General features: G+C 41.1%; 1 protein-coding gene across 2 annotated transcripts; it reads right to left on the reverse strand.

The window, feature by feature from the left end:
• Positions 1-57: 57 nt before the first annotated feature.
• Positions 58-27356, reverse strand: zfyve16 (zinc finger, FYVE domain containing 16). Of its 2 annotated transcripts, XM_034123093.1 has the most exons (18): positions 27144-27356; positions 24567-24675; positions 22019-24093; positions 20499-20595; positions 16309-16485; positions 16065-16204; positions 15199-15406; positions 14181-14303; positions 13037-13192; positions 12727-12951; positions 12104-12186; positions 7993-8097; positions 7441-7591; positions 7210-7290; positions 6316-6478; positions 5700-5805; positions 5442-5618; positions 58-3979 (listed from the first exon to the last, which is right to left on the reverse strand). In XM_034123093.1, the coding sequence occupies exons 2-18, from the start codon at positions 24634-24636 to the stop codon at positions 3821-3823; spliced, it is 4296 nt and encodes a 1431-aa protein (XP_033978984.1). In that variant the 5' UTR covers positions 24637-24675; positions 27144-27356; the 3' UTR covers positions 58-3820. The 2 variants fall into 2 exon arrangements, with proteins under 2 accessions (XP_033978984.1, XP_033978985.1); XM_034123094.1 differs by lacking the exon at positions 16309-16485.
• Between the last annotated feature and the right edge of the window lie 327 nt (positions 27357-27683).

Raw genomic sequence — 27683 nt, forward strand, 5'->3', positions numbered from 1 at the left:
TGAATTAAATTAGAGGTACCAAAGATTCCTGGGATTGAAAGATTACAAACAAATAGGTTTTCTTTTTATATAAAAGTCATTTTATTCTTTAAATACAGGAGCTATTCAGAAACGGATGATTAGGACCCAGATACCAGGTTCCCCAAATAAAAGCTGGTGCTTAGGAATAAATAGATGATTTACACAAAGCAACACAATCATAAATCACAAAGTACTACTCAAGAAGAAAGAAGAAAGAAATAATACTAATTGAACTTGCTAAAAAATGATTTCTCTGTTTGTAATGCTCAAAAGTTTATATAATAATAATAACGTGGGTGTCCTTTGTCAAAATCCATCAGCCGTCAGATAACATCAGGCTTGTTTTGAGGTTATTTGCACAGCAGGTGAAACACGTTGACCTTCCCACCGTTTGCTCAATGTAAAGCATCAAGACGCAGATCTCCACTCAAACCGATTTGTGTTTACTTCAAAGACTGATCAGGAAACTACCAAAATACATCAGATGGTGGGAAGGTGAGGATAGTGAAGATGGAGCTTAATGACACGGAAAACATATTTTATATCAGCTTGCTATATGATGTTTGAAAGTAGACGGGGCTAAGATGAGAAGAGATGATGTCACAGATACATGCACCAATCAGAAATAAGCAGAACATCTATCTGGTGGTGTGTTTGGTTCACTGTCAAGTTGGATTTTACACTTATTTACATATCTCCTAATGTTGATGCTAAACCTGAAATTTGAATTTTGGGGACCTTTTAAATATATATTAAAAAAATTATGGGGGCTTTAAGACAAATGCTTGCTGTAGGTGGAAATATACCAACCTGCATCACTACGCTTACCACTGACACTTTTTTCAGACATGGGTCCAACAGATTGTTAAGAACCAGTGATACATTAGAAATAAAAGCCATCCAATGCATGTAAAGTGTTACTGATGCCTGCATTACATTTGGTGCCATTCCATTTAGGAGATGTTGACATATCACTTTTGACCTGCGGGTGGCGCTAGACAAACGTCAGTAAGAATCATCCTCAGTATATATTTTAAGCCAATTCATCCGATTTATAACTGAGTAATGGCCACTCAATAAAATGAAGACTAATCTCTGATCATCACGACATTTTGAAATCTTCAAAGGATGTATATAATACAAAAGATAATAAAAAGTGAACATGAGTTGTAGAAAGCTTACGGCTGGTGTAAAGCTGCTTTTATTTAGATTTTTACACCTTTACTGTACATTCTTTATGCTTTGCATTTTGGGATTACACATTTTCCACCTTATGACAAAATTATATATTTTTTCTTTATTTCTGTGATTAACTGTCTAGTGTTTTTTTATTCCTCTCAGTGCTTCAAGGATGCTACACAAACTTCAAAATGAATGTAGCCTATTGTCCTATCAAAAATATGAACTCTTTTTGTTTTATTTTTACTTTTGTACCAATGATTCCAAAAATAACTCTTCATTGTTTTAAAAAGAAAACACCAAAACGAAACGAAATCTCTGCGCTTAAAGTTTTTCTTTTATACATTTAGACAAAAACTGAAAAGGGGGCTTCTGGGACGAGATGAAAAAACTGAGACTTGAATTCTGCAAAGCTACTTTAAACAGTGCATGCTAACCTGGATGCATTCTACAGGAATAAAACCTGTGTGCGCTCTTTAATTCTGAATGGAAAGATAATACTTTTATCATAAGTCCTGCCTTTAACCACATCACTCGTACGAGGATACTGGCATTTGAAACAAGCTTTACATTTGGTGATAAAGACAAGCTGTTGAAGCAAAAAGGGCGACGTTATCCCTGTTGTTATTGACTGATTAAAAACCTACATGTGACAGTGTTTTAACGGTTGGAAAGAGCCTTAAAGCTAATGGGAAATACATGAAATAAATACAAAATATATATAGCCCGCTTTGGATATTTTGATAAAACACTTTGAGTTCCTACTCCATACAAAACATGAGAGAACTTCTACTGCCCTCAGGACACACACAAGAGATGTCTTTAAGCATTTGTTAAATCATTTCCGGAAATCAACGCACTTTGCCGAGTTAGATAAGATATCACTCAGGTGTCTGTGCTCTAGATAAGAAGCTACAGACCGAAGCCGTTGGCTGTTTCTTTATATTTCACTAACAGATCGAGCAATCTCTTCTCTTGGCAAGAAAGCCAATAACGATATTTCTGGGTGATCTTTTCATTTAAAAGTGTTCACAAAAGCCTGTACATGTATAATTGCTTATTTTTAAAAATGCAAAAAAGTGTGAGATGACTTCAAAATGCTTACAGAGCCATATCATGTGATGTAAAGATCTCATCAGGTGTGCAAAATCTGATCATTTAACTCAAACCCTGAAGGAGACATCGTCAAATATCTTGTAGTAAAGAAATCATTGGTATTTCAGCCGTGAAAGAGGACGCTGTGCTGCTCATAAAGTAACACATGCTCGATCAGAAGTAAACATGTTTAGAAATTGTTAGCAGAAGCAGAAAATAAGAAAAGCAAAAAGTAATGCTAATGTTTTTAAATTAACTTGAGTTTGATCCATGACAGGATGCTCAAACACACCGGCCACATTCACTCTTAGCATGGAGAGGAAGCTCGAGATGGCTGATCACCTCTTGGATTATAAAGCCACATTTATCCTCCTGTGGAGATGAGCTGAGCTTCATCCGGACACACAACCTGTTACTGACACACAGCTGGCCTCATGGAAGGATCCGGAAATCCACTTAATTTCCTCAGATCAATAACTCATTTTATAGTCAGGATCTGTTGAACAATACATGTTTGGCAGGAGAAAAAATGTGTTTGACTTAAAAATCGCGATTATGGAGGAGTTTAAATACGTTACCTAAACACAAAATAAGCTCCTTGGTAAGTTAATATTCTTATCAACATATCACCATCATGTATGGCTGCAAATTTACAATAAGCTTTGACTATTTTTCATTCCTGTTACAACACTGTAAAATGTTACAACACTGTAAAATGTTCTCGTCCACCTCCATGACCTTCAGTCGATTTTGGTGGTCTTGCTTATCCACACATTTTGTTTCATTTATCACTTTTAAATGAGTTTTTGAGTTTGGTAATAGTTAACTGAAACAATGGTGGAAGGAAAACTTTACTAATAAAATGTCAGAAGTTTAGGACCCAAATGTTTTCCTGCATGAGGCCCGGAGTGTTCCTGTGCAGTGTCATCTTACCCCAGCATATGAGATGAGAGCATAGTACCTTGAGAGGAAATGAGATGCGATTTATTTTCATCCCTGCGGTTTTTAAGAGCGGGGCGAGCACCTGATCACACGTATCGCCTCCGAAGTACTGAAAACTACAGTCAGTAATATCCCTTGCTTTAATACCATCATTTCATTCAATAAGCCCATAAAATATAATAAATACATCCAAATGAGAGACATGTCGATAGAGCGCCTGTGGGAAACATTCACTGAGGAGCTCCGAGCTGACGGAGGCAGCAGGGAGCCTGGAAGGCAGAGCAGAAGAAACGGGCTGAAGAGCTTGGTTGTATTTGGTCATGTTGCGTAATCCTTGTTTAGTGTTAGGCTTCTTGTATTAAAGCAGCTTTGGTGAGCACGGAAAACACTTCGATAACAGAAAATCAGTTTACATCCCGCCGAAAGTACACTCCCAACCTCAGGGGGGGGAGTGTTGTGCCGCTGCGACTGGCTGCATGTCCAAACTGTGCAAACATGTTGCATGGCATGTCCCGCCAACATCTACAGCTTCTCTCTGTGCTCAGCCATCTCCAATACTTGTTTTAGTGTGTCTGCATGTGCATTAGATGGTGTGTGTGATGAAGAAGATGAACTCCATGTCCATGGCAGTCTGGGGGACACTGGCGCTCCCGCCATGGATGACGGGGATCAGAGCGCTGTCCAGCTCGTTCATGTAGCGCTGAGGGAGGAGCCGGCCCCCGCAGCCCGCCTGGTACTCTACCTGAGAGGAGCACAGGGGGATATTTAACACAGCTCTCCTTAATTAGGCAGAGGACATACTAAATACTTTACTGTGTAACATGTGGGGCTGTACCATTTGGATAAAATAACTAATGGCGATTATTTTGACTGATATTGCAATTGTAATTTGTATATAACAGGGAATGACCATTTTGTTAAGCATTATTTGCATCATCACTGAAAAAAATATGTATACATGTTAATAGTACTTTTTTTAAGAGGATCTGTACCAAAGAAGGCATTTTTATTTTTATTAGGTATTACGGACCGTCCACACAGCAGCGTTAAAAAAATCTTGAAACGCTTCTGCCCATTCACTTTGAATGGGGTGACGTCACTTTGCCTCACTTTTCGCCGAACTGCATTGTGGGCAGGCGAGCGGAGATTTTCAGGATTTTCAGGATTCAAAGTTGAGCAATGTTCAACTTTTGAAGCTGAGGTGGAGGCGTCAGCCAATCAAATCCCGTGTATGCAAATCTGACAGTTCAAACGCTAGCCAATCAAACCGCGTGTGAGCTGGGAGAGACATACCGCAGGTCATTTCCTCATATTCCAAAAAATGGAGGAGAAATTAGCGGTAGGGAATCACCCAGTGCTTTATGACCAGTCCCTATTTACCTACCGGGATATAAACCGGAGGAGCCAGGCATGGAGGGAGGTGGCAGAGACAGTGGTATGTTTTCGCCTGTTTGGGGAGTTTATATCCAGTTTACTTCAAACTTTTTTGCTTTGTATGTCGGGGGCGGGAGATTCATGTGATTGGTTGTTGGTGCCTTGCTCGCAAAAAATCCCCAAGCTTCAGATACGCCCACCTCCAAGATTTTTTTAACGCTGCTGTGTGGACGGGCCGTTAGAGGTCCCCTGAAGTGTTTGGCTCCAAACACCAAACAGATCATTGTAGCATCCCATAATCCCCTCTGTTTCAGCCCTGTTTCAAAAGTGCTGATTCTCTGTCTGTTACTTTAGATGAAAATAAGGAGCCCCTCCCCATGCCCCTCTGAGAGAGATTTGGTTAAAAATAACACAATGGTGCTCTAGGAGGAGATTCAGGTGATAAGGTGGGGGGGGGTTACCTTGGTTGGTGATTGGCTAATGGTTACACAAGCCAAAAAAACGTTATGACATCACAACGTGGCCAAAATCTCTTTTTCAGACAGGTTTATATAAATGGATCAGGACAAAAAGAGAGAGAATCTTTTTTCCTGAAACTTTCAGAATCTCTTCACACAGAGGGGACACGTGTTGATGTAGAGGAGACATGAAAAAGTGCATTTTGCATAATAGGTGACCTTTAAAATACCATTTGTTGGCCGGGACACTTCATATACATATTTTGCCTTTACCAAAGAGTGCAGTTACAATGATTTGGATATTACAGTAGGTCATGTTGCGATCATATTTAGATTAATGGTGCAGCCCTTGTACCAAGTATTGATGTTTACCATATCAGCCTGTGTAGAGATGCGCAGAGTGAGCGAGTTGATGCCGCTGGAGGTGAGCACAGCGAGGTGAGGCGTCAGAGCGCTGCAGGCGGCCAGAGCCATCTCCTTCTGGAACACGCTGCAGGACGACAGCACCGACGAGAAGCTGCTGTCCGGGGTCTTGAGCTGGTAGAACACCTGGAGGGACATTCAGAGATTCACACACCTGGACTGTCGGTGCATCAAATGGGTGCAAAGGATGACAGTATGTAAGTTCACCTCTGTGCAACTGATGGTGCGTCCGTCAGACTCAAACTCAGTGTCCTGCTGCACCCTCACACTGCGGACCCCATCCAGAGGTCTGCCATCTACCCCGCTGGTAATGCTGCAGAGGAGCAAGAGGAAAGAAAAAAATGTTTTAGAAAAGATTTCAAATACATTTAAGTCACTAAAATGAGTCCTGGTCAGCTATTGCACCAACGGAGTTATGTATAAGACAAGAACGGTGCTATGGAGTTTATATGGTTATGAGTGTTTAACATTTCACCGTTTTATAACCACGCAATAATACATTTATAATTGTGTGCTTTGAATGTTTAGACATAGCTTAGGTGTATGTGACACATTTTGTGTTTTGATTTGACTCTTAAACCTGGGGGTGAATTGAAGCGTGTCTTCCGTGTATCGTTACACCTGTACTGTAAAGTCAAGAGAACTTTAGAAAAGGAGCAAAAACATATAATGCTTCTACCAAAATCCGTGACACACAAAGAGGCTCTCACATAAGACCAGCTGAAACAGAGAGAGAGGTTTGTTCGTAGTGCGGTGCAGGACAGATTGCACAACAGTGTGTAAACACTTGTGTGTAAACACTTGTGTGTGTTTGTGCCGTTACCCTGTGTTGACGGGTGAACTCAGGTCGACCCAGCGGACAGTGACGATTTCTCGGACCTCTCCTCCATCGTTCCTGCCGCAGGGAATCTGGAAGTCTGTCTGGTCCCTCAGGGCGGTGCGCAGGGACTCCATGGTCTCTGGGGGGATTTGCACCATCAAGCCATCTGACATGTAGAGAAAATTAATTCCATTTAGTGTTGGTCGCAAACACAATAGGCAAGGCAAGTTTATTTATACAGCACCTTTCAACAAAAGGCCATTCAAAGTGCTTTACAAACATGAAGAACATTAAGCAAATATTGAAGCGTAAACACATTATACAAAAGGCATTTAAAAAGAGTCATTCAAAAGCAGAAAATAATCAAATAAACATTAAAGAAGCCAATATAGGATAACACAGGTATACAATACATGAATAAAAGTAAACACTGCGTTGTCAGATATGAATATTTCAATTAAAAGCAGCGTCTTCCGCCTGGATTAAAAGTAGTAAGAGTTGCAGCGGACCTGCAGGTTTCTGGGAGTTTGTTCCAGATATTTGGAGCATAATAACTGCTTCTCCATGTTCAGTTTAAACTGAAAGCATTGTAGAATAAGCGCCCACCAATAAGTAAACCGAACGCCATAAAACATATCACTTTTGTCTTCAATCTGCCTTACTTCCCGGGACAAATGACTGCAGTGGTTACTGATGGTATCGGTCTCTGATCGATGGAAACATGACACCCAAGTTAACAGGATCACTTTCTTTTAAAGCCCAGTGCTATGTGAGGTGAGTTGAAGTGAATATATAATAAATCAAATGCACAGGGATATGGACAAACATGTTTTATTACCAGCAGATTCTTTTCATTGCATTTGAAAGCTAAAAAATGGAAAAAGGGTTCAACTTTACCTTCAACTATGCTGGACTTGGCAATAAATCCAGAGGAGGCTTTCAGTGCTCCGTTAAACACAACAAAACTGGCTCCAGTCACTGCAACGAAACACAGACCATCAGACGGTTAACACTTTACATAAAACAGAAACTTAATCAACACATATTTTGATTTGTTGATGTTTTGCTCACTGGTCTTCTTTAGTTTGATTGGATGCAGTAGCAGGCAGGATTACTGAGCGCTCTCACCTGTTCGGGTCTTGCCAGGCTTGCTGTTGGCCTGCGTCTGATAGTTCCCCTCCTCGTTCTGGAAACACACCAGGTGAGAGTCGGCCTCCGAGCTGAACCTGGCTCCGATACTGATCACGTGCTCGTTGGATGCATTCACCACCTTCTGCATCTGGAGACAGAACACATTCACAGTGTCTCAGAGCTGCGTGTTTCCCAGTGCACGTGTTTTATGTTTTATGGAAAGGCTCTTTCAATCAATTTCAATCTAATCTTGGACTTCACCAGACAAAGAGGAACTTTGTTATTTGGCTGAGTTGGAAGGAGTATTCAATCCTGTACAATCTTCTAAACCACACTCTGAAAAACCATACACGTACTACTACGAGCAAAGTATTGCATTAAAAACCGTACAAATTATTTTAGGAGAAACTACTGTTACAAAGTGCTAAGTAAAACATTAATTGTGCAGCTAAATGTTCTCCGTCAGTGTTTTACTATTATACTATTGTGTTTGGATTCATATGTATTTATTGCCCAAGATGTCATGGTATTCCTTTACAGCTCTCTTACCTCATTGAAGCTGTTTTTGGGGATCTCGATGTAGCTGTGGCCCATCTCCATGTGGATCCTCAGGCCCTCCACCACCGACAGACTGTACTGGTAGTTCCTCAGGTCCTGTGGAGCATTTACAGTTTAGGAATACTGAACCAAAGGATGTACTAAGTATTATTTGACTGATTATTCACACAATTAAATGGTGGCTTAGAAAATGCCATTTGTAATTGATGTTGGTGATGCGTAAAACTTGTCACGTAGAACAAAACACAAAGAGTATATCTGATAAAAGCCAAGCCGAAGGGACTATTCGGTGGACATTTCCATTTCCGCAGCATCTGTAATAAACATGAACAGCTAGAACATCTCCTCCTTGAGTCCAATATTGACTGTTTGGGAATATCGGAATCTTGGCTAAAACAGTCGTCACCATCCACTCTTGTATCTATGTCAGGATATCATGTGTTTAGGAAGGACAGACTGAAGGGAAAAGGAGGGGGTGTGTTGCTTTATGTGAGGAATACCATTACCTGTAGGGAGATTGCACTCCCAGCTAATATTGAGTTTGATTGTGTTGGTGTGGAAATCACACTTTCTGAGGAAATGTCCCTCACCATGATTTGCCTAAAGTCATACCTCCACTGTATGATTTTATCCCACATTGAATACTGTTTCACAAACTGGTCGTTTGCTTGTGCCACAAACCTGAAACCTATAGAACAGCTGTACAAGAGAGATATCAAGGTGTTTGACAGAAAGCCATATTCATACCACCCCTGTACCATCCTTGAGAAACACGATTTGTTGAGCTTTGACAATTTTAAGTCTTTTAAAAGTATGTGCTTTATTTATAAATGTTTACATGGACTGCCCCCCCCCCCCCCCCCCCTCCCTTAGGGGAATTCATCCACAGAAAACACACTGGACGCTGCACTAGGTCAGAAACCAGAGGAGACTGTTAGGTCCACCGCAGACGGACCACTTTTGGACAAAATGTACTTTCCATTAAAGGCAGCTCATTGTGGAATAGCCTCCCAACTGAGACACGGGATTGTCCCACTCTCAATAGCTTCAAAGGTCAACTCAAAGAATGGTTGAGAAACAAACATCCGTGCAATCCCCGCTAAATGCACTTTAACACAGGGGTATCTCCTCTTGCACTTTATGTAGCTCTTGTATCCTCTCTTGCACTTTATATGTCGTTGCTGCTATAGTGTACTACCATGTCATAAATACTTGTGTATGCTGCTCTTGCTCTTTTGCACTTTTTGCATATCATGTATTTTGTTTTTGCTATGTTTGTAAAATGTAAACTTCTTAAATGTTTTATGTGAGGGACTGCGGATGGAAATTAGCTCAAAGCTAAATCTGGCACTGTTACGCTTGACACATTTTAATGTTTTAAGTGTTCATTACTGTGCATTGTCCCTGCCAAATAAACGATTAAAATAAATAAATGGTCTTTCTGTCAGACTTTGCAGTCATGCCTCCAAATGAAATCAATAAGGCCGTGCATTCTAGGAACTCAAAAACTGACCCTCGAGGCAAACGTAGAAAATGTCAAACTCCTTTCATCTGAGAGCAAAGACACTCTCTCCCTGTTACTGAAGACGTGGAGCCTGCTGATACAGCTGAGCCAACGTCTTTAGCTCTTTCCAAGCATCCTGTGATCAACTGCGTCAAATGTTCTCAGGTCACAAGAGTGGATGTTTTTATAGCATTGGGGTTCACTGTTGTCTTATTAAACACTGCAACGGCATCTAAAGCAGCCTCCCTCTCCTCTGTCATCATCCTTTTGGACCTGTCTGCTGCATTAGACACGGTGAATCATCAGATCCTCCTTCACACTCTCCAAGAACTTGGAGTTTCAGGCTCTGCACTTTCCCTCCTCACCTCATACCTCAAAGACCGCACCTACAGGGTAACTTGGAGAGGGTCCGAGTCCGACCCTTGTCAATTAACTACAGGGGTCCCTCAGGGCTCTGTCCCCTCCTCTTCTCTCTGTACACAAACTTGCTCGGATCGGTCATTAGCCTGCATGGTTTTTCATACCATTGCTACGCTGACGACACCCAATTAATTCTGTCTTTTCCCCGTTCTGAAACCCAGGTCGTCGCACGCATCTCTGCTTGTCTAGCAGACATCTCTCGGTGGATGTCTGCTCACCACCTCAAGCTCAACCTTGACAAGACTGAGCTGCTTTTTCTTCCGGGAAAAGATTGTCCCACTCTTGACCTAGTGTTATGTGCCGTAGTGTTTGTGTGTGTCTTTCTCTCTCTCCCTCTGATTCCCCAGGTGCAGCCTGATTGTCCCCAGGTGCAGCCTCTCTCCCAGGTGCTCCAAATCCCCAATCAGGGCCTCCATATAGGACCTGAGGAAGGCTGCAGTCGCTCTCCCTTTCTCCTCTGGCTGCATGGGTGCAGCACGTCGTCTTGGGTCTCTGTGTGGGACCTGGTTGTCTATTATTGTTGGATTAAATCTCATGTGTGAAAAAAGAGATCAGTTTCCTCTCTTTTTTCTCGTGCTGGTCGTTCTGTGTTTTGTTACTCCCCTTCGTACCCCTAGATTTGAGGGAACGTAACAAATGGGGGCTCGTCCGGGATCCCCATTTGTTACGTTCCCTCCAAAATCTAGGGGTACGAAGGGGAGTAACAAAACACAGAACGACCAGCACGAGAAAAAAGAGAGGAAACTGATCTCTTTTTTCACACATGAGATTTAATCCAACAATAATAGACAACCAGGTCCCACACAGAGACCCAAGACGACGTGCTGCACCCATGCAGCCAGAGGAGAAAGGGAGAGCGACTGCAGCCTTCCTCAGGTCCTATATGGAGGCCCTGATTGGGGATTTGGAGCACCTGGGAGAGAGGCTGCACCTGGAGACAATCAGGCTGCACCTGGGGAATCAGAGGGAGAGAGAGAAAGACACACACAAACACTACGGCACGTAACACCTAGCAATCAACATCGGCCCCTCTGTTGTTTCCCCGACTCAGACTGCAAGGAATCTGGGTGTGACCCTAGATAACAACCTGTCCTTCACTGCAAACATCGCTGCTACAACCCGCTGCTGCAGATACACTCTTTACAACATCAGGAGGATACGTCCCCTCCTGACCCAGAAAGCGACGCAACTTCTGGTCCAGGCTCTCGTCATCTCACGCCTAGACTACTGCAACTCCCTCCTGGCTGGTCTACCTGCATGTGCCATCCAACCTCTGCAGCTCATCCAGAATGCAGCGGCTCGTCTGGTCTTCAACCTTCCTAAATTCTCCCACACCACACCGCCTTCCAGTAACTGCTAGAATCCACTTCAAGACACTGGTACTAGCGTACCATGCTGTGAATGGTTCTGGCCCTTCCTACATCCAGGACATGGTTAAACTGTACACCCCAGCACGTGCACTCCGCTCTGCATCAGCCAAACGGCTCGCTGCACCCGCACTACGAGGGGGACCCAAGTTCCCATCAGCAAAAACACGTGGGTTTGCTATCCTGGCTCCAAAATGGTGGAATGAGCTCCCCATTGACATCAGGACAGCAGAAAGCATTCACATCTTCCGGCGCAGACTGAAAACTCATCTCTTTCGACTCCACTTCGAGCGATAAAATTACTAACAAAGCACTTATATACTAACAAAGGACTGGTTTATCTAAAGCCAGTTGAGTATCACTTGAAATGTTTTGGCTCTATGAATCCTGATGTACTTATATGATTCTGTTTTCTTCAAGTTTGTATCTTCTTGGTCGAATGCACTTATTGTAAGTCGCTTTGGATAAAAGCATCAGCTAAATGTAATGTAATGTATAATCTGTATTAAAGCTGTTTTTTTGTAGTAGTAGTCGATTAAAGCTACAAAACTGTAGTAACTACACAGTAAAGAATCAGATAGTCTAAATTCCTTTTCTTTTAACTCTCTTAACATCAACACTTTTACAGTGTGATTTGGGAATTGTAGGGAATGATTAACAGCAGACAGGAGTTCCTCTGCTACTTAATTAAAAGTAGTCTATAATCATAGTTTCAATGGGATTAAGTTTTAAAGTACATGGCTTTTATTGTGACAACACTTTGTAAGACTGAAGACAAGTAAGGCATCATTTAGCTTGTGTTAGTACTTACAGCCAGTAAATTCATTATGGTGTGTCCCGTCTCTCGATACACAGAGTCCCGAAAACGGACACTTGTCAATGTAGTGGGATACACTGAAAACAAAAGCAAAATGTAGTTGTTATCACTAAATACAGTAAAAGCATAAAAGTACTGGTTGTGACACTATAATTAATCATCCTAAAATATATATGAAAAAGTATATTTCATTAGGGGATAAGAATTCTGCTCAAATATATTTGGATTAAATCACATTTTCAGTTTCAACCAAAAATACTTTTCTTAGTCCTTTGTTCTGCAAATGTGAGAGAAAAAAATAAAATCTCAATGTTTTACATCTAAATTTGACTTATTTAAATATCTTATTGTGTCCGACCGTCCAAATAAATAAATAAAAATCAGTAACTACCACATGAGATGGAGGAAAACAGTACATTTTTACGAATTAGAAGATGGAATCAGATCATTTTGAGCATATAAAATATTTTCAGTTTAATCAAATATTGTCTTATCTCTAATAATAAAGGAACAATTCATAGCAAAACTGTAATACATGACTTTTTTAAATGATTTGAGCTCAAAACAGTATTAAACTAACCCGGTAACACAACAGTAACGTTCAGAAAACCACACACCATTGTATTCAGCTCCAAGCCGCAGTAGCAGCCTGAGAGGAAAGACTTTGGCCCAGGGAACCTCCAGCTTCTGCACCAGCAGGCCGAACAGGAAGGGCTGCGGCGGGAGAGTGAGGTCATCGAGAGGCTGACAGGTGGGGGCGAAGAACAGCATCCCAGCGTGGTCCTTGCTGCCCAGGAAACTGCTGGTGAACGTCACATTATCCAGCTCCTCCAAGAACTTCCCTGTAGCAGCAGATAATGAAGATTCTCTGGTGATCGTGTTGCTAAACACAAAGGCAAACAGATGGCCTGTGTGTGATGTATCTACCTTTTTGGGCTTCTTGGTAAATGTTGAGATAGAGTGTGAAAAGGTCTTTTGGAAGGGATTTTTCTTCGGGCAAACACTCCAACAAAAACACCAACTCCCTCTGTCCCAGAGCCTGCATCCCGTTAGAGCCGAAACACCAGCACTGCCGCCCGGAGTCTGAGAGAGGAAACCAAAACACAGAATTACAGGTAGTCCATCTTTGGGAGAGCATGATCAGAGATCCATGATTAGGCCTGTCGCGATAAGCAATTAATTGACTTATCGTACGATAAATAAAAATGAACTTGATAACTTTTCTGACCTCGATAAATTGCCGTTTACATGCGTGTTTGTTTACATAAGGATGTGACCAGCATTTTAGCCAGGCGTGCCGTGAGGGGCGGGGCTCACATACACAGCCAGGTCAGGACACTCCGACAGTTTACAATCAAAGATGCATTTGCCCGACAATGCAAACATGTTGGTGTTCCTTGCTCGAAAACTTTGATTGATACAGATTTGGATATGGCCTGTTGAGTTTTCTTTTGCTTGTGAGACAATGTGTGCTCATATTTATTTATTTGTATAAATATAAATATAAATATATATATATATATATATATATATATATATATATATAGATATAGATATAGATATAGATATATATATATATATATATAGATATAGATATAGAGAGAGAGAGAGAGAGAGAGAGAGAGAGAGAGAGAGAGAGAGAGAGAGAGAGAGAGAGAGAGAGAGAGAGAGAGAGAGAGAGAGAGAGAGAGAGCTCTGTTTTCCAGCCTGAGTCTATTTAATTTTTGGTTTTGGTTGTGTGTGATTTAATAAAATGTCTATAATTTAATTTATTTGTTAATTTATTATATATCATTTATATATTTTAATATTATTTCACATTTCATTTGAAATGTTGAATGTTCAATAAAAAAAGTTCTGTTTGAAAGGATGTACTTGAATTATTATTATATATTATCATTATGTCAGTGGTCTAAAATGGTCATACAACGGTGCCGACAATATTATCGTTTATCGCAATCATTTCCGGGAAAATGTATCGTCCAACAAAATTAATTATCGTGACAGGCCTATCCATGATGATTGTTTATCAGCATATGCAGTATGTATGTTTGAGATATGTTCTACTCACAGGTAACCAGTTTGACATTGACCAGCAGGTTGGCGTTCAGAACAAAGGTCAGAGGTCGGGGTCCTCCCTCCTCTAATAAGTGCCGAATCTGGCAGGGGGCAGGACTTTCCTCAACCAAAGCATCTGAAAATAAAACACAGCAGAGCACATTTCAAGCTACATGAATGGTATGTAGCAAAAGTGTGATTGCATTTGTCAGGGAGATATAGATGACTTTTTCAGCTTTTCTTAAAGACAGGACAGCATCGTTTTGAGCAAATGTTTGCATCTGGTTCATGAAGGAGCGATAATACTACTAAGTAACCAGCATAAAATGACACAAAGAAAGATCATTGTTTTCATTTGTCTTAAAACATTTATATGCTGCTCCCTAAAATGTGTCTTTAATTAAAAATTCCATTTATTTAATTTTAAAATTCTGCTGCTTACTTTAAAAAGGTAAGCAGCAGAATTTTGACAAAATGACATGATGAAGATGTGGAGTTGGCAAATAACATCCAAGTTTTTTTTATTAGATATTCAAAGAAAATACTATAAGAGTATTCATACTCATATACTGCATACAGTTTATTCATGAATGTATGGAAACACCTTGACTAAATACTGCTGTTTTCAACCTATTTTTCCACACCTTGATTTTGATGGACTGTTCCGACATGAACAACAATAGGCTCACAATGTTTCATTATGTGGCATTTCCTTTAGGCAGAGGAAGTGCTACTGATTTGAGACATGTTTTACGGCGACCCTAATCAGGAAAACAATGGGCATTTAATCCCTCTGTGTATTTAACCTTGTGCTGCTGCAGCCTCAACATTAATCTAAGAGGTATTTAGATCAGATCGTGCAGTGTTGAAAGTTTTATGGCAGAATTAAAGGTCATTGCCATATGACTTTTACGTAAAAGCAACCTGGCATAGATCCAAATAGTAAAGCTGCCAACACATTTACATAAAGAGGTCTGAAGAGCGCTATAAAACTGTCAGAACCATTCAAATATACTAAAATAAACACCTACCTCCCGCTTCATCCTCTCCGGTGGAGATGAGCAGAGGAGGGAGCTCATCCTCATTATCCGGCAGCAGACTGGGAACCCTCTGCACGCAGGAACCAATTCCAGAGAGCAGGGCGTAGTCCCAGGGTCCGGACACCGGGGGTCGGAACACCTCCGCAGCCCCGGAGGCTTCGGGAGAGCAGGATCCACCGACTCCAACCTCTGACCCGGGCTGAAAATATGAGAGGGTCAGTCACTGAGGTACGAATAAACAATACATTTGATCTGAACGTAAATGTCTCTTTCCAGAAATCGTGATCACTCAAGATAATCGAAACCCCTTGTTTTGAGCAGTTTTATGTAGAAACTATTTTCATTCTACTGATATACAACCCCCAATGAGTAAGCACCACACTCTCATCCATGAGTAGATGCATTCTTCTGTGCAGTTACATGGTAGAAAGAAAGTAGTTCCCTCATTAAAAACTGCTCACAACGAGGTCTGAGGATTATTTTGAGCAACCAGGTCATGTTTTCTGGAAAGAGACATGGCTGTTGGGTTTTTCAAATACATGGTTTTGGAACTTTTTCTTTTAGCACTACAAGCCGAGGGCCATCTAGTTAATTATATTCAAGACAAGGCATACATCTCTCCAGCAAAAATCCCCAAGAAACTACAGCCCAACAGATAAGGAAGAAATTGTATTTTCGATTTTGTTGTGAACCATTCCATTAAATATGTATAATCTATTTGTAGAAACCTCAGCAGCCGTATTTCTTAGAAAAAGTGTGAAAATGAGCTGAAAACAAAAAATCATGAATCATAAAACAGTCATAAAAATGAAGGATTGAGTGTTTCCCTGTAGCTAGACTGCGATGATGTATCTTACTGTAGTTTGGTCCGGAGAGGACGGACTGAACTCCTGCGAGCTCCTGCGGCTCGTCACCGACAGCTTTGTGGTGTCTGCCACCTCTCCGTTGGGCAAGATGCCATCAGCGAACCACACGCGCTTCTGTTCACGAGGACAACCTGGTAACACACAGGAAACACACGTCTTTTAAATGGCTAGAGTTCAGGAAAACACCACCCACAGTTAAACACAGAGAGTGTACAGTAGTTAAGAGTGAGCGTACTGTCGTTGTTTGGGTTTTTGAGAACGGACACAGGCACCATGACGGTCGGTGGAGGGGAGTTCAGAGTGCCGGCGGCTCGAGCCTGCTGCAGGGGGGGGATGGTGCTGCAGTACTCAGATGGGACGTTGGGGTTCGGACTGGGACCAGCAGGACTCATCATCCGCTCCAGCGCCTGGGCTACAAGGGGAAAGACGTCATCACCGCGGGTTCATTTGAGCACAAATGACAAGGTAATTAACTAATTTTGATCTCCTGTCAACTCTGAAACGGTTATTGGATGGATTGTCACGATTGTTTACCGACATTCATGGTCCCCTCAGGATGAACCATACAGACTTTGGTGAGCCCGAGGGAAACTGTTGTGCAGCAGCTGCAGTGCAAAAATATGCAATAAATATAACCAATAATCTGCAAATAAAAAAGGAAACCTATCAAATAAACACAAAATAAAACATGTGTATATATTATGATATTAAGAAGTGTAATCTCTACCTCCTACCTAGTTTAGCTTAAGGCAGCATACAAGTACCGTAGCAGAAGTGCTTGAGGTCGGTTCATTTGGACCAGCAACATTTATGTCAGCTACAGGACCAGATCATACACTTTTTGTATTCCTTTATTGAATTCAGTTCAGCCCTCAAGTCTCTTCTTTTCTTTTTACCATTTGTGTGGTGTCAAGGTTTAAAGGGTCTTAAGACACCAAAAGTAGCGTCATGATATGTCACAGTATGCGGGTGCAGTAGCAGGGAATAGCAGGTAAGGTTGTGTTTTCCAGTTTAATACTATAAATCAACGCGGACACAAGGATAGGCCTGTCACTATAATTACTTTATGGACTTATTGTACAATTTATGGACATGACCTTGGTCATTTTTACGCTTTTGACTTATTGTCCCCAGCTGCTGTCGTATTATTCTGGTTTTCAGCTGAATTGAAGAGGAGGGCTGTTGTTGTTGTTGTTGTTACTTATATCTAACTTATAGCTAATTTATTGATACAATGTTTTTGTGGTTGTTTGGTTTTATTCTATTTAAGTCTAAGTATCACAATAATACAATATTTTTTTCAGTTATAATTATCATTACAATTGCTCTTTAAAAAGGGTGCATTAATAATAATAATAATATTAATAATTTGAATTGTTATAGCGCTTTTCCTAACGCTCAAAGATGCTTAATATGCTATTATGTCATTGGCATAAAATGGTCTTAAAATGGTATCATTTACCGCAAGTATTTTGGGGATAATACAACATCTAAAAATACTTATTATTAAAGGCCTTCACCCAGATGAAAATATGTATTTGATATTGGAGGATTTTTGTCAAAGCAAAAATGAAGGTGTGCCTGAAGCAACTTATAAATGATCCTGTGTGTGATCAGATATCAAAGTCTGATAGATAAGAAGCAGAATTGGAGCATGAGTATGACTGGGCGGACTCAGAGGACATGCAGCTGTACAGAAAACCTTGGAAAAGCAGCCCGCAGAGCAAAAGCCATGTTGCAATGACCATAAGGCAGTGACGGTGATTTGTGATTACTGTAATGAGTCATTTGCTCTTGGGAACAGCTTATGTCTAACACAGTGCAATACTGCAGTACATTCCAGTTTTCCTTTTTTTTGTTTTTATTTAAAAGGGTTTCGAAAATATAGTTTAGGTGTGCTTTTACTGTTTTCCTGGAAGAATCAGACATATTTAACATCAAATGACAGCTTTTCTTCCCCCTACAGTGCAGTATGTAGTGCAGAGTGAATGAAGGTTATTGAAAACAGGACAGACATGAGTTGTTGCTCCCAGGAAAGCATGCAGTGACTGCGAGGCTTTCTGAATGCCTTCTGGTTGCAGCCTTTCAGAAAATGCTGATGTAGCACTCGTCTCCATTATATTGATTAAGCATCATAGATCTTTATCAATCCGTTGTGTACTGACAGCCACTACAGTGTGCCTTACAAAAGCACAGGAACCACACCGAGGGGAAGCACACAGCAAATACATTACATTAATTCAGACCCTGGAAAATAAACTCTGCTGTCAGTCACACGGCAGATGAGTTGTTTCATTTTGTTTTGCAAGGAAAGGATGACAACGCACAAAAAAGTCATCAAGGATTTCCTCTAAATGACTTCAAGTAAGTAAAAAAACATTTGCAAACCCCATTTTAAGTTTAGCAGCAATATAAACATAAATCCCTCGGCACAGATTATAAACTCACAAACAAAACACAGAAGCAGTAAACAATAATCGACTTTTTGAAGAAGTCATATGCATCTTACCTCATCCTCATTCTCCCCTCTGCTAAAACTCAACCAGTCCAAATCACTGCAAGCCTATTCCTCAGTGTGACTTTAGACTCTCCCATCACAGCTGTCCTCTCTATATTCTGTCTGTTGTTAGCCGTATTAGCCTTTTAGCTGGAGGCTGGTGTGAGTGCAGTATGCCTCACATGCAAGCTCCCCACACTGTTATGAGATGGAGAGCAGCATAAGGAGGAAAAAACAAGAGAGAGAGAGAGAGAGAGGGGGGGGGGGGGGGGGGGGGGGGGGTGACGGAGAGGAGAGAGGGATCACGTCACACCCCCGAGCATCCACCCGCCACAGAAGTGGATCACCTCTTTCTTCTTAATTTAGACGCCATGTGTTAGCATCACATGTCCGCTGCGTTAGGCGGGTCCTGTAGCTCACACAATCAAGGACAAATGCCAGTGTCCTGCTATAACTCTCCTCCTCCTGTCCTGCCCTCTCCATCCATCTTCCCCCTCCCCGTCTCTCCCTCTCCTTCCCCCCACCCCCCTCTCTCTTTCTCTCTGTCCATGCTGCAGTCTTTAACTATAAAAAGCCTCTCTGCCTTTTATCATCAAAGCAGACATGTAAACCACCGAAGCAGAAACAATCTGGGTTTTTTTTCACTGTGTGCATTGAGACACAGACATATTGTTTACTTACATAAAAAGACATGATTCTAGATATAAATGTTTGCATTTTTAATGGATGTGCAGACAAAAGTGAAAGAAAGCCCCTGGGCCGCGTCGTACGGGACCTTTTTTGTGTTCTGTGGGTTAAATATTCATCTGCTGCATAATGAAATGTTACTGTGATGTTATTACGTATTAATGTCAACTTGTGAATTCAGTCTATTTAAAAATAACTCCTGGGGTTAGTCTGTTCCTCTGAGGGGGGAGGGAAATACTCAAATCTATCCCCCCTGCCCTGACTCCATACAGATGCAGTAACAATGTTTTGTAGATATCTGATCTGAATATTAAAGCTGATTTTTCTGGTCACTTGTAGGCAGAAAATCATGCTGTAAACATGCACATCACCTGATGAAGTTGTTATGGCAAACTATTTCTACCTGATCTTCCAAATATAAGTAACTTAAAAAGTAAAAAAAAGACAATTTAGATCACTATATTACAAAACAATCCCAACAAAAACCAGTCTTTTACAGCTATAGGACATCTTCCTACAGGAGATGCACACACATAAATCACAGCTTCTTCCTGTTCCAGAGGACAACAATTCACAACTACTGCATCTCCACTGTTTTTAAATCATTCTAAGCCATCAAACGACTCATGAATGACTCTGCATTTCTGCTAACACTCATATTTGCACACTGCAGTGTTTCCCCTACCATTGTCTTGGAGGGGCGCTGCACCCCGCCAACGGAGCCCCGCGCCCCCCCTGAAATTTAAGGTGTTTAAAAAAAAAATATTATAATTTTTTTTTTTTTTTTTTTTTTAAATACATATATATATATATATATATATATATATATATATATATATATATATATATATATATATATATATATATATATATATATATATATATATATATATATAGCACCAAATTGCAACTAATCTATATCTACTGTCACTTTTCACATTGAACATGTGCTCTTTTATTAAATAAACTAAACGCTTTCATCTTAAATTGTGAGCTTAGTGTTTTTGACCCTAAGAAACACTGATGCATTAATCAATAACAATAATCCACAGCTCCTCTCTCTGCTCCAGAGGATTTAAAATATATATATCTCAATGTCACACCCCCCACCCCCGCTCAGGCAGCACCCCCCCAAAGCAGTAAACCTAGGGGAAACACTGCACTGGGATAAGGAACTTTGTTCACATCTGTGGAAAACAATGTGGAAGTGAGTCTCTGATCAGACAGAACCAGGGCCTTACCTCTGTGTATGGTATCAAAGCAGACGACACACACACGCGCCTCCTTCTCCAGGTACTTCAGTTTACACTTCCTGTTGCAGCACACGGCACAGTAAACCTGTCACAAAGGAGAAATGGGATTAAAGTCATATACTATAAAGCACCTTGCAGATAAAAAACCCTACAACAACCCTCTAGTTCCTGGAGGTGCAGCACTCATGGCGTGAACGACAACAAACAGACCCCTTTAATTCCATGTAATCACCGGCCTTTGAAGGACTTAGCTCCATCTTTAGGATACTCGGCTCAGTAGAGGAGCTAAAAAAAGAAATGCTGACTCATGCTCTCTGCGTCCGTGAATCCACCGTGCTATTTTTGGTCTCGGTTCGTAATCCCTTTTATTTAATTATATCAGGACACGCATGTTACATTATTATTTAACTTTTTACTGTTTCATATCAGTGCGGAAAATGCATCTAGAATCTGAAGCAACAAAGTAAAACAAACAGAAAAGTAAGGATTACTAGACATATATGAAACATTTGATAAATGATTTATAGACAACATGAAGGCTCTTAACCCAAACCATTACCCAGGACGAAATGAAACCTGGAACAACAACAAAAGGCTGCGGAGCACTTTAACAGAGCTGAACCTTTCAACTCCTCTCACATGATCCTTTATTATATATATTCTGTGGTTTTGGGCTCTTGCTTACACAACTTCTGATAACGTCCCTGTTGCCTCTAGGAAGTGTGATGGCCTGAGGATTATGTCAGTTAAAGGTGGGGTAGGTAAGTTTGAGAAACCGGCTCGAGATACACTTTTTGTTATATTCCATGGAATGCTCTTAACATCCCGATAGCAATGAATATCTGAAGTGCTTTGACAAAAAATCCATAAAGAAATGTCATCTGTGGAAGCCGTAATACTGTAAAAAGCACGACCAATCATTTTAGCCGGCCCGGCTAAAATAACTGGATGGCCTACCTGCCTGTCAGCCTTCCATCTGTGCACAAATTTATCTCGTGCCCTCATTGGTCATGTGCTCGTTTGTGTGTGTTGGAGGAGTTCAAATTCTAGCGATCTCGAGCCGGTTTCTCCAAAATTACCTACCCTACCTTTAATGAATTAGTTGATGAAAAAAAAAAAAAGCAATTCTGGTAATTACTTCAGGAGTCTTTAAAGCCAAATGCCGGAAAAATATATTCTTTGATAATAAATTGAATATGTTTGGGATATTGGGCAGTATATCAGAGACAATAGCAATTTGAACATGCCACTTTAAGCTATGATTTCCTTTTTTGTTTTAAAATATGTTCACTTTTTACATATTACAAAATGATTATTTGTATATTTAAGGGAAAAATGGTTATGTAAGGTTATTATAGTATTAACAGCTGGCTAGAAGTGTGAAACCTGCTGTAAACATAATGAAGAAAATAAAGTTAAAGTATATGAATATAAGATAATTATACATATATTTATATAAATTCATATACTACATGATATTATTATATTTTTCAAGCTGAGCAACATACCTTCCCACAGGCTCGACAGTGATGCCGCCTCTTGGTGAAGGTGAACCTCTGGTAGCAGTTCATACAGTTGGGAGCTTCAGAGTCTGGCACCCAGGCCGGCAGTCTGCTGCCCAGCTCCTCCCCCCCCTCTCTCTTCCAGTTCACCGCCCTGGCACCTTCAGTGGGCGACTCCCCGGGGTAAGGAGGGGGCTCTGAGAGTTCCTCATACCCCATACTGTACTCATGATGCTCCTGGGAGGCACACATAGGGCTCAGATCCCTGATGTTGCAATGCTCCTCTGTAAGACTGGTTGGTGAGCTGTCTTCATCCTCTGCTGCACTCGGATCTGTTGTAGAACCAGTGAGTGTCTGAGAAGGCTCCTCTCCTTCTTCCCCTGCTGGTGGAGATCTAGCAGATTGGCAGTGTAGCTGTTTAGGTCTCGCACCTCCATAGGAGGGCTGCTGATCGGGGCTACTGCTGTGCTGGGACTGGAAAGTGTTGCTGTTCAAAGAAAGGCTTAATCCGGAGGAGAGTTCTGGCTCTTCTTGGCAAGGTCTGTTTGAGTCCTGTGATGGAGCACTGGGGTTCAAACTTTCCTCTGCAGACACATACATTGTTCTGTCGCTCTCTGGAGAAGCCAGACGCTCTAAATCATCCCGTCTCCCTCGACCACAGCTCCTCGGCTCCTCTCCCACCAGCTTGCCCTCCAGATCTCCGTTTGACCCTGAGAGACTCTCAGGGTGAGAGTAACCTCCAGAGCTGCTGCAGTAAGAGACGCCTCCACCCTGCTCTGCTTCAGCGTGCGCCTGCAGGAAAGCATCCAACTCCTCGTCTGTAACCAGCAGCTCGGCCTGGTCGCTCTCAGGCAGGTATTCAAAGCCAAACTCGGGAGGATCCACTGGGCTGGGTTCTGGGAGATCGTAGGAGGCGATGTCTGCAGAGGGGACAGCAGGAGGAGCAGGTTCAGGAGCGAGATGCTGCCCCTCTGGCGACACCCGGCCCTCTGAAACCTGCACGGACACAGGCGAGTTAACAACTTCTTCTAAACGTGACCTGTTCTCTCTGGCCTCCAAGGCTGACAGGGAGTCTGCCTCGGTGCTTTCAGAGGTGATCGCTGCCTCCTCACACAGCTCTGCAGCTTCCCCCGACTCATCTTCTTCAGTGTTTATGTTCACGAGAGCTCCACACATGGACACAGCTAAAGGCAGGCATGATAAGCTCCCCGGTTCAATTTCTTCTGAATTTACATTGACAGAGGACTCATTTTCACCCAAGTCTTCTTGTGAGGCTTCCTCTTCATTCACTGAGGCTGTTGTTGGTTCTTGAATGCAATCGCCAGGCAGAGTGGGCTCCGGTTCACAATGGTCTAAGGAGTTATCCACGGCTTGGTTTGTGCACGGCTCCTCCTCACAATGCCTCTCCTCTTTCTCTGCTGACTCAGTGGGACTTGGTGAATCATCCGTGGACTCACAGCTTCTCTCGACTGCAGCAGGAAGAATGACATCCAGCAGGCTGAGCGAGGCTGAGTATCCACCGCTCTGCTGCTCCTGGGAATCCAAACCCAGCTCTTCCATCCCTCCAGAGGCTTGTTTTCCTTCCAATGTGTCTGAACACTCAGCACTTAGGCTTGAATGTCCTTGATCCTCTTTATGTTCATTCACCACAGGGCTTTCAAAGTCTACAAGCAGCGTCTCCTCTTCCTCCATTTGCTTTTCCACCATGTCCAGCTCACTGAAAGCATCGTGGCTGTTGGCCCTGACCAGGATGGCTGAGCTTGTGTCGTTCACAAGGTCACACACTGGCTTCAGAGCTCTGTCGGGGCAGGGAGGTGCGGAGCTTTTAGCCGGCCTGCAATCCACAGAGGAAAGGAGGTCCACCCCTGTGAGAGGCTGACCTTTTACCTCCCTGTCATCAGCACTGCGGTTCTGACTGCTGGGGCGGTCAGGACAGCTGGTGGCAGAACCATAATGAAGAGAGTTAAGGTCGGGGAGGTTTGGAGGGACAGTGGACGCCTCGGAGGATAAACACTGAGAGCCCAGTGAGGAGAAGGGGTACACAGAAGGCTTCAGGAAAACAGACTTGCATTCATGTTCCTCTGTAATACAAAAAACAACAAATCATGTTAAACTCAGATAAATACACATTTATGTAGATTATATATGTAAATACACACCATTTTTTTTAAATTCTGAATATCATCACAGATGAATTTCTAAAATAGAAATGCAAGCATGCTGTATATACCGTCATATCCACCTACCTGATTTATATAAAGCAACGTCATGCAATACATATTACATATTTACTCCAGCATTATTTATTGACTATTTCATTTCGTTATTTCTTTTTTAGGCAAAGAAGGTGAAATATATGCTTTTCTATGTTCTGTATTATTATGTATTCAATTTCGTCATTTTTTTTTTTTAACTGATGGGACAATTCATGTCAAATTGGGCTTTATCTCTCTTGGTTTGGCATTCAACAGAATGACATTATTAATGGAGCAATCAGTAAACAGTTTAATCATAATTTCTAAATATGAAATGTACAGCCTACTTTGAATCTTACCAGTGTTGAGCTCAAAGTCATCAAGCAGTTTGTCTAGATCACATACAGCTGCCTTGAAGAAGCTGTCCATGCTGGGCTAAATCAAAGGGCCTTCAACCCCCTCCAATTCCTGAAGGGATAAAGAAGACTTGTTGCAATACTGGGAAAAAGCAAAACACTTAGTTTTTAAATCCTATTTATGGTTTATTTGGTGGTAGCGAAAAAATTCTCCTTCAAAGCAAGAGTCTACCCTACATATAATTTTATAATTCTAAATTGAAAAGCTGACCAAATTAAAACTAACGAAATAACACCATCTTAGCTATAAGTATGTTATACAACCTGAATTAAAAAGGAACTGTTGCCATTATCCTCACACAGACCAGTTGCACAGCAAACATGTTATGTCACATCATGTGATCAGTCAACATGTGAGTAATAGAGATTACTGCCAACACCAACTGATTCACTTCCTCTGGGTTAAACATTATTTATACTCTGATTATTAAAGTGTATTATCTTTCCACTTTTCTCATTGTATGCAGTGAAAACAACTTCTATTGATTCCCTTTTTTTAAAAGGTTGAGGCTTGATCACTACCACCCGGGGGTGATGTCATGATTTTCCCTCTCCATGTTACACAGTCATATTGTTTAGTTTCCGATGGCCAGCAGCATGCGTGTGTTTTTGTCGCCTAATGAGAGGAAAACAATGTGATACAATACTTTCCATTGCCCTAATCTCAACTTCAGTGAAATAACACTTACAATAAAACTCTTAATTGTAGTGCAAAACAATCTAGATTTATTAATAGCCTTACAGGTACAGTAAGAGGGTAAATGCGTATTTTCTATGTAATGGTTGTTCTGAGGGAAGATACCTGCAAGATTGTTTTCACAGGAAGAGAGAAATGTGTAGGCCTAATGATAATGTGCTTTGGGGCTAACTCCCTGATGCACTGTCAGGCAGCTAACTGCATGCAATAACAACAAATACTGCTAACACAACAACACCCATGGCACTTTACTGTAAGTCTCTGAAAATACAGACCCATAATACAGGCACACCCACAAAGTACAGCCTGAATGGCACTATTGATAATAAACAATGGAGTCTGCTTGATACTGATCACTTAGAGGTAAAGGGAAAAAGCTAATTCTCCTACCTGTGAGTTCCACTCATGGATCAAATAGACTTTAACGCCTTTATAACATTAATATCAGAACTCAATAAATATCACTGTGAATGGAAATGGGTCATATTTTAGAAAAGCAAATCTGTAGAATGATTAAAAATAACTTCAAACTGAAAGCAACTTTAAAAAAAAAAACAATAGCAGGTGCTTAATAAAATGAGTCCACTTCTTTTCCAAAAATAACAAGCAGGTGCCTTAAAAAGAACCTTTGAATCCATATTATACACAGATGTAGCCCTAAGACTATATTTGGCAGCTCAGTAGAAAATAAGTATTTTTTTCCATAGAAATACACAGATGTAGAAGATTCTTAAACTTTGTTTATAAAGAGAAAACTGGCTGTACTGACTCCACAACACAGACAATACTAAAGTCTGCAAAAAGTGTAATTGTGTTGGTTGGTGTCGCAAACAACATTTTTGACTACTTTATCCTTCAGTAACTCTCTTTGTATTGCTGTGTCACAGTGTTAACAATGGATGCTAAATATAGATGGGAATGAGGAAGTCAGCCTTACTAAATACACATCTTAGGTTAATAATCACAGAAAAAATATGCACCTCCATACATTTGGAGTTACCAATTGTTAACAACAGTCATCTTTAATAGCGATGAGAGTGATGCCACAGTAATATGTGTTTATGTTAAAGTTGCTGGCAATCTCAGGGGCAAATACTGTATAATTTACGAGTCTACATTTGTCTGACAGCATTAGTGTCATTACAGTGTTATCACTCTCATCCTTATTGCACTTTCATTCTTACAAGTATCTTTATTTAAGTGAGGTATTAGTGCTTCTATTAAGGTATAGTATTACATCTTAATACATCTTCTACCTCAGGTAACCTGGTAGAGATGTGTACAGATGCATAACTGCTGACATCCCTGATTTGGTCATAGATACCGTGGTAACAGTGATGGTAACCGGTGTCCAGCTATATATCATTAATACAACGTTTACCTGTCATTTAAAGAGCATTCAGTGTCACGTACACAATCAGCTTAATCCATCTAGCAAAAAAAGCTAACATGAAGGCTAACAGTTGCCTACTCTGTACACCTTTTGCTAAACGTTTAGCAAACAGGCTAACTAACCCGAACAACACAACAGTTAGCTCACAAAACATATGAAACAACTGACGTTAGCAACTAGCAGTTCACCACAACAAACACACACACTTAGCTTGAGTGTTAATAATAGGGCTGCCTGTAGCTAATTGTTAATGACTTTTTAACGTTAGGCATCCTTAACCAGCCTGTTGTTTGTCACCTGGAATTAACGTGATTAAAGCAGGTGTTACGTTAGCCAAAGCTAGCCTGTTAGTATTATTATTGAAAGCGTTAGCTGGCTAAAGTAGCTAGCTTACTGTGTGTTAACCTGATTTTGTTTCTGAATTCCTTACCAGCACTGTTTTTACTCCATAACTCCGACGTCGTCCTCAACAATTATTCTCATATTTCGTTTTAAAATAGGAACACACGTCGCCCGTACCGTCGTCCCATTATCAGTTAGAGCAAATAAAGTTGTTTGGGAAGCTAGCTGTTGGATTAGTTTTATTGGAGATGTGTAAATTCTCCACTCAAGCGGCCATCTTGAACAGACTGTCGGGGGAGGTCACAGGATCTGCTCAGCACAGTGTCAGGAAGACTGCCATGTAATTTCCCTGTATGCAAAACTGCAATTATTTGGGATGATAGTGCAGATAAGGGATAGTAATTTAGTTTTTTATGGCAGCTATATCCATATTTACACACGTATTATATAGTATTTGAAGAAATTACTTTACATTTAAGATGTATCATACTATGGACATGAACATGGCAGTAACTAACTAGATGTACTCAGTACTGTAGTTGAGTACAATTTTGGGGAACTTGTACTTTACTTGAATTACATTTTGTGTTACTTAGTACTTCTAAATAGTGTTCTTTTACTCTACTAC

Source organism: Trematomus bernacchii, unplaced genomic scaffold (assembly GCF_902827165.1).
Source record: "Trematomus bernacchii unplaced genomic scaffold, fTreBer1.1, whole genome shotgun sequence".
In the NCBI taxonomy this organism is placed as follows: domain Eukaryota; kingdom Metazoa; phylum Chordata; class Actinopteri; order Perciformes; family Nototheniidae; genus Trematomus; species Trematomus bernacchii.

Coding starts and splice junctions, on each gene's coding strand:
- zfyve16 (XM_034123093.1), bottom strand. CDS start 24,636: ATGGACAGCTTCTTCAAGGCAGCTGTATGTGATCTAGACAAACTGCTT. Junction 12,952..13,036: donor TTACCAAGAAGCCCAAAAAG/GTAGATACATCA, acceptor CTGCTGCTACAG/GGAAGTTCTTGGAGGAGCTG. Junction 7,592..7,992: donor CCAAAAACAGCTTCAATGAG/GTAAGAGAGCTG, acceptor TTCTGTCTCCAG/ATGCAGAAGGTGGTGAATGC.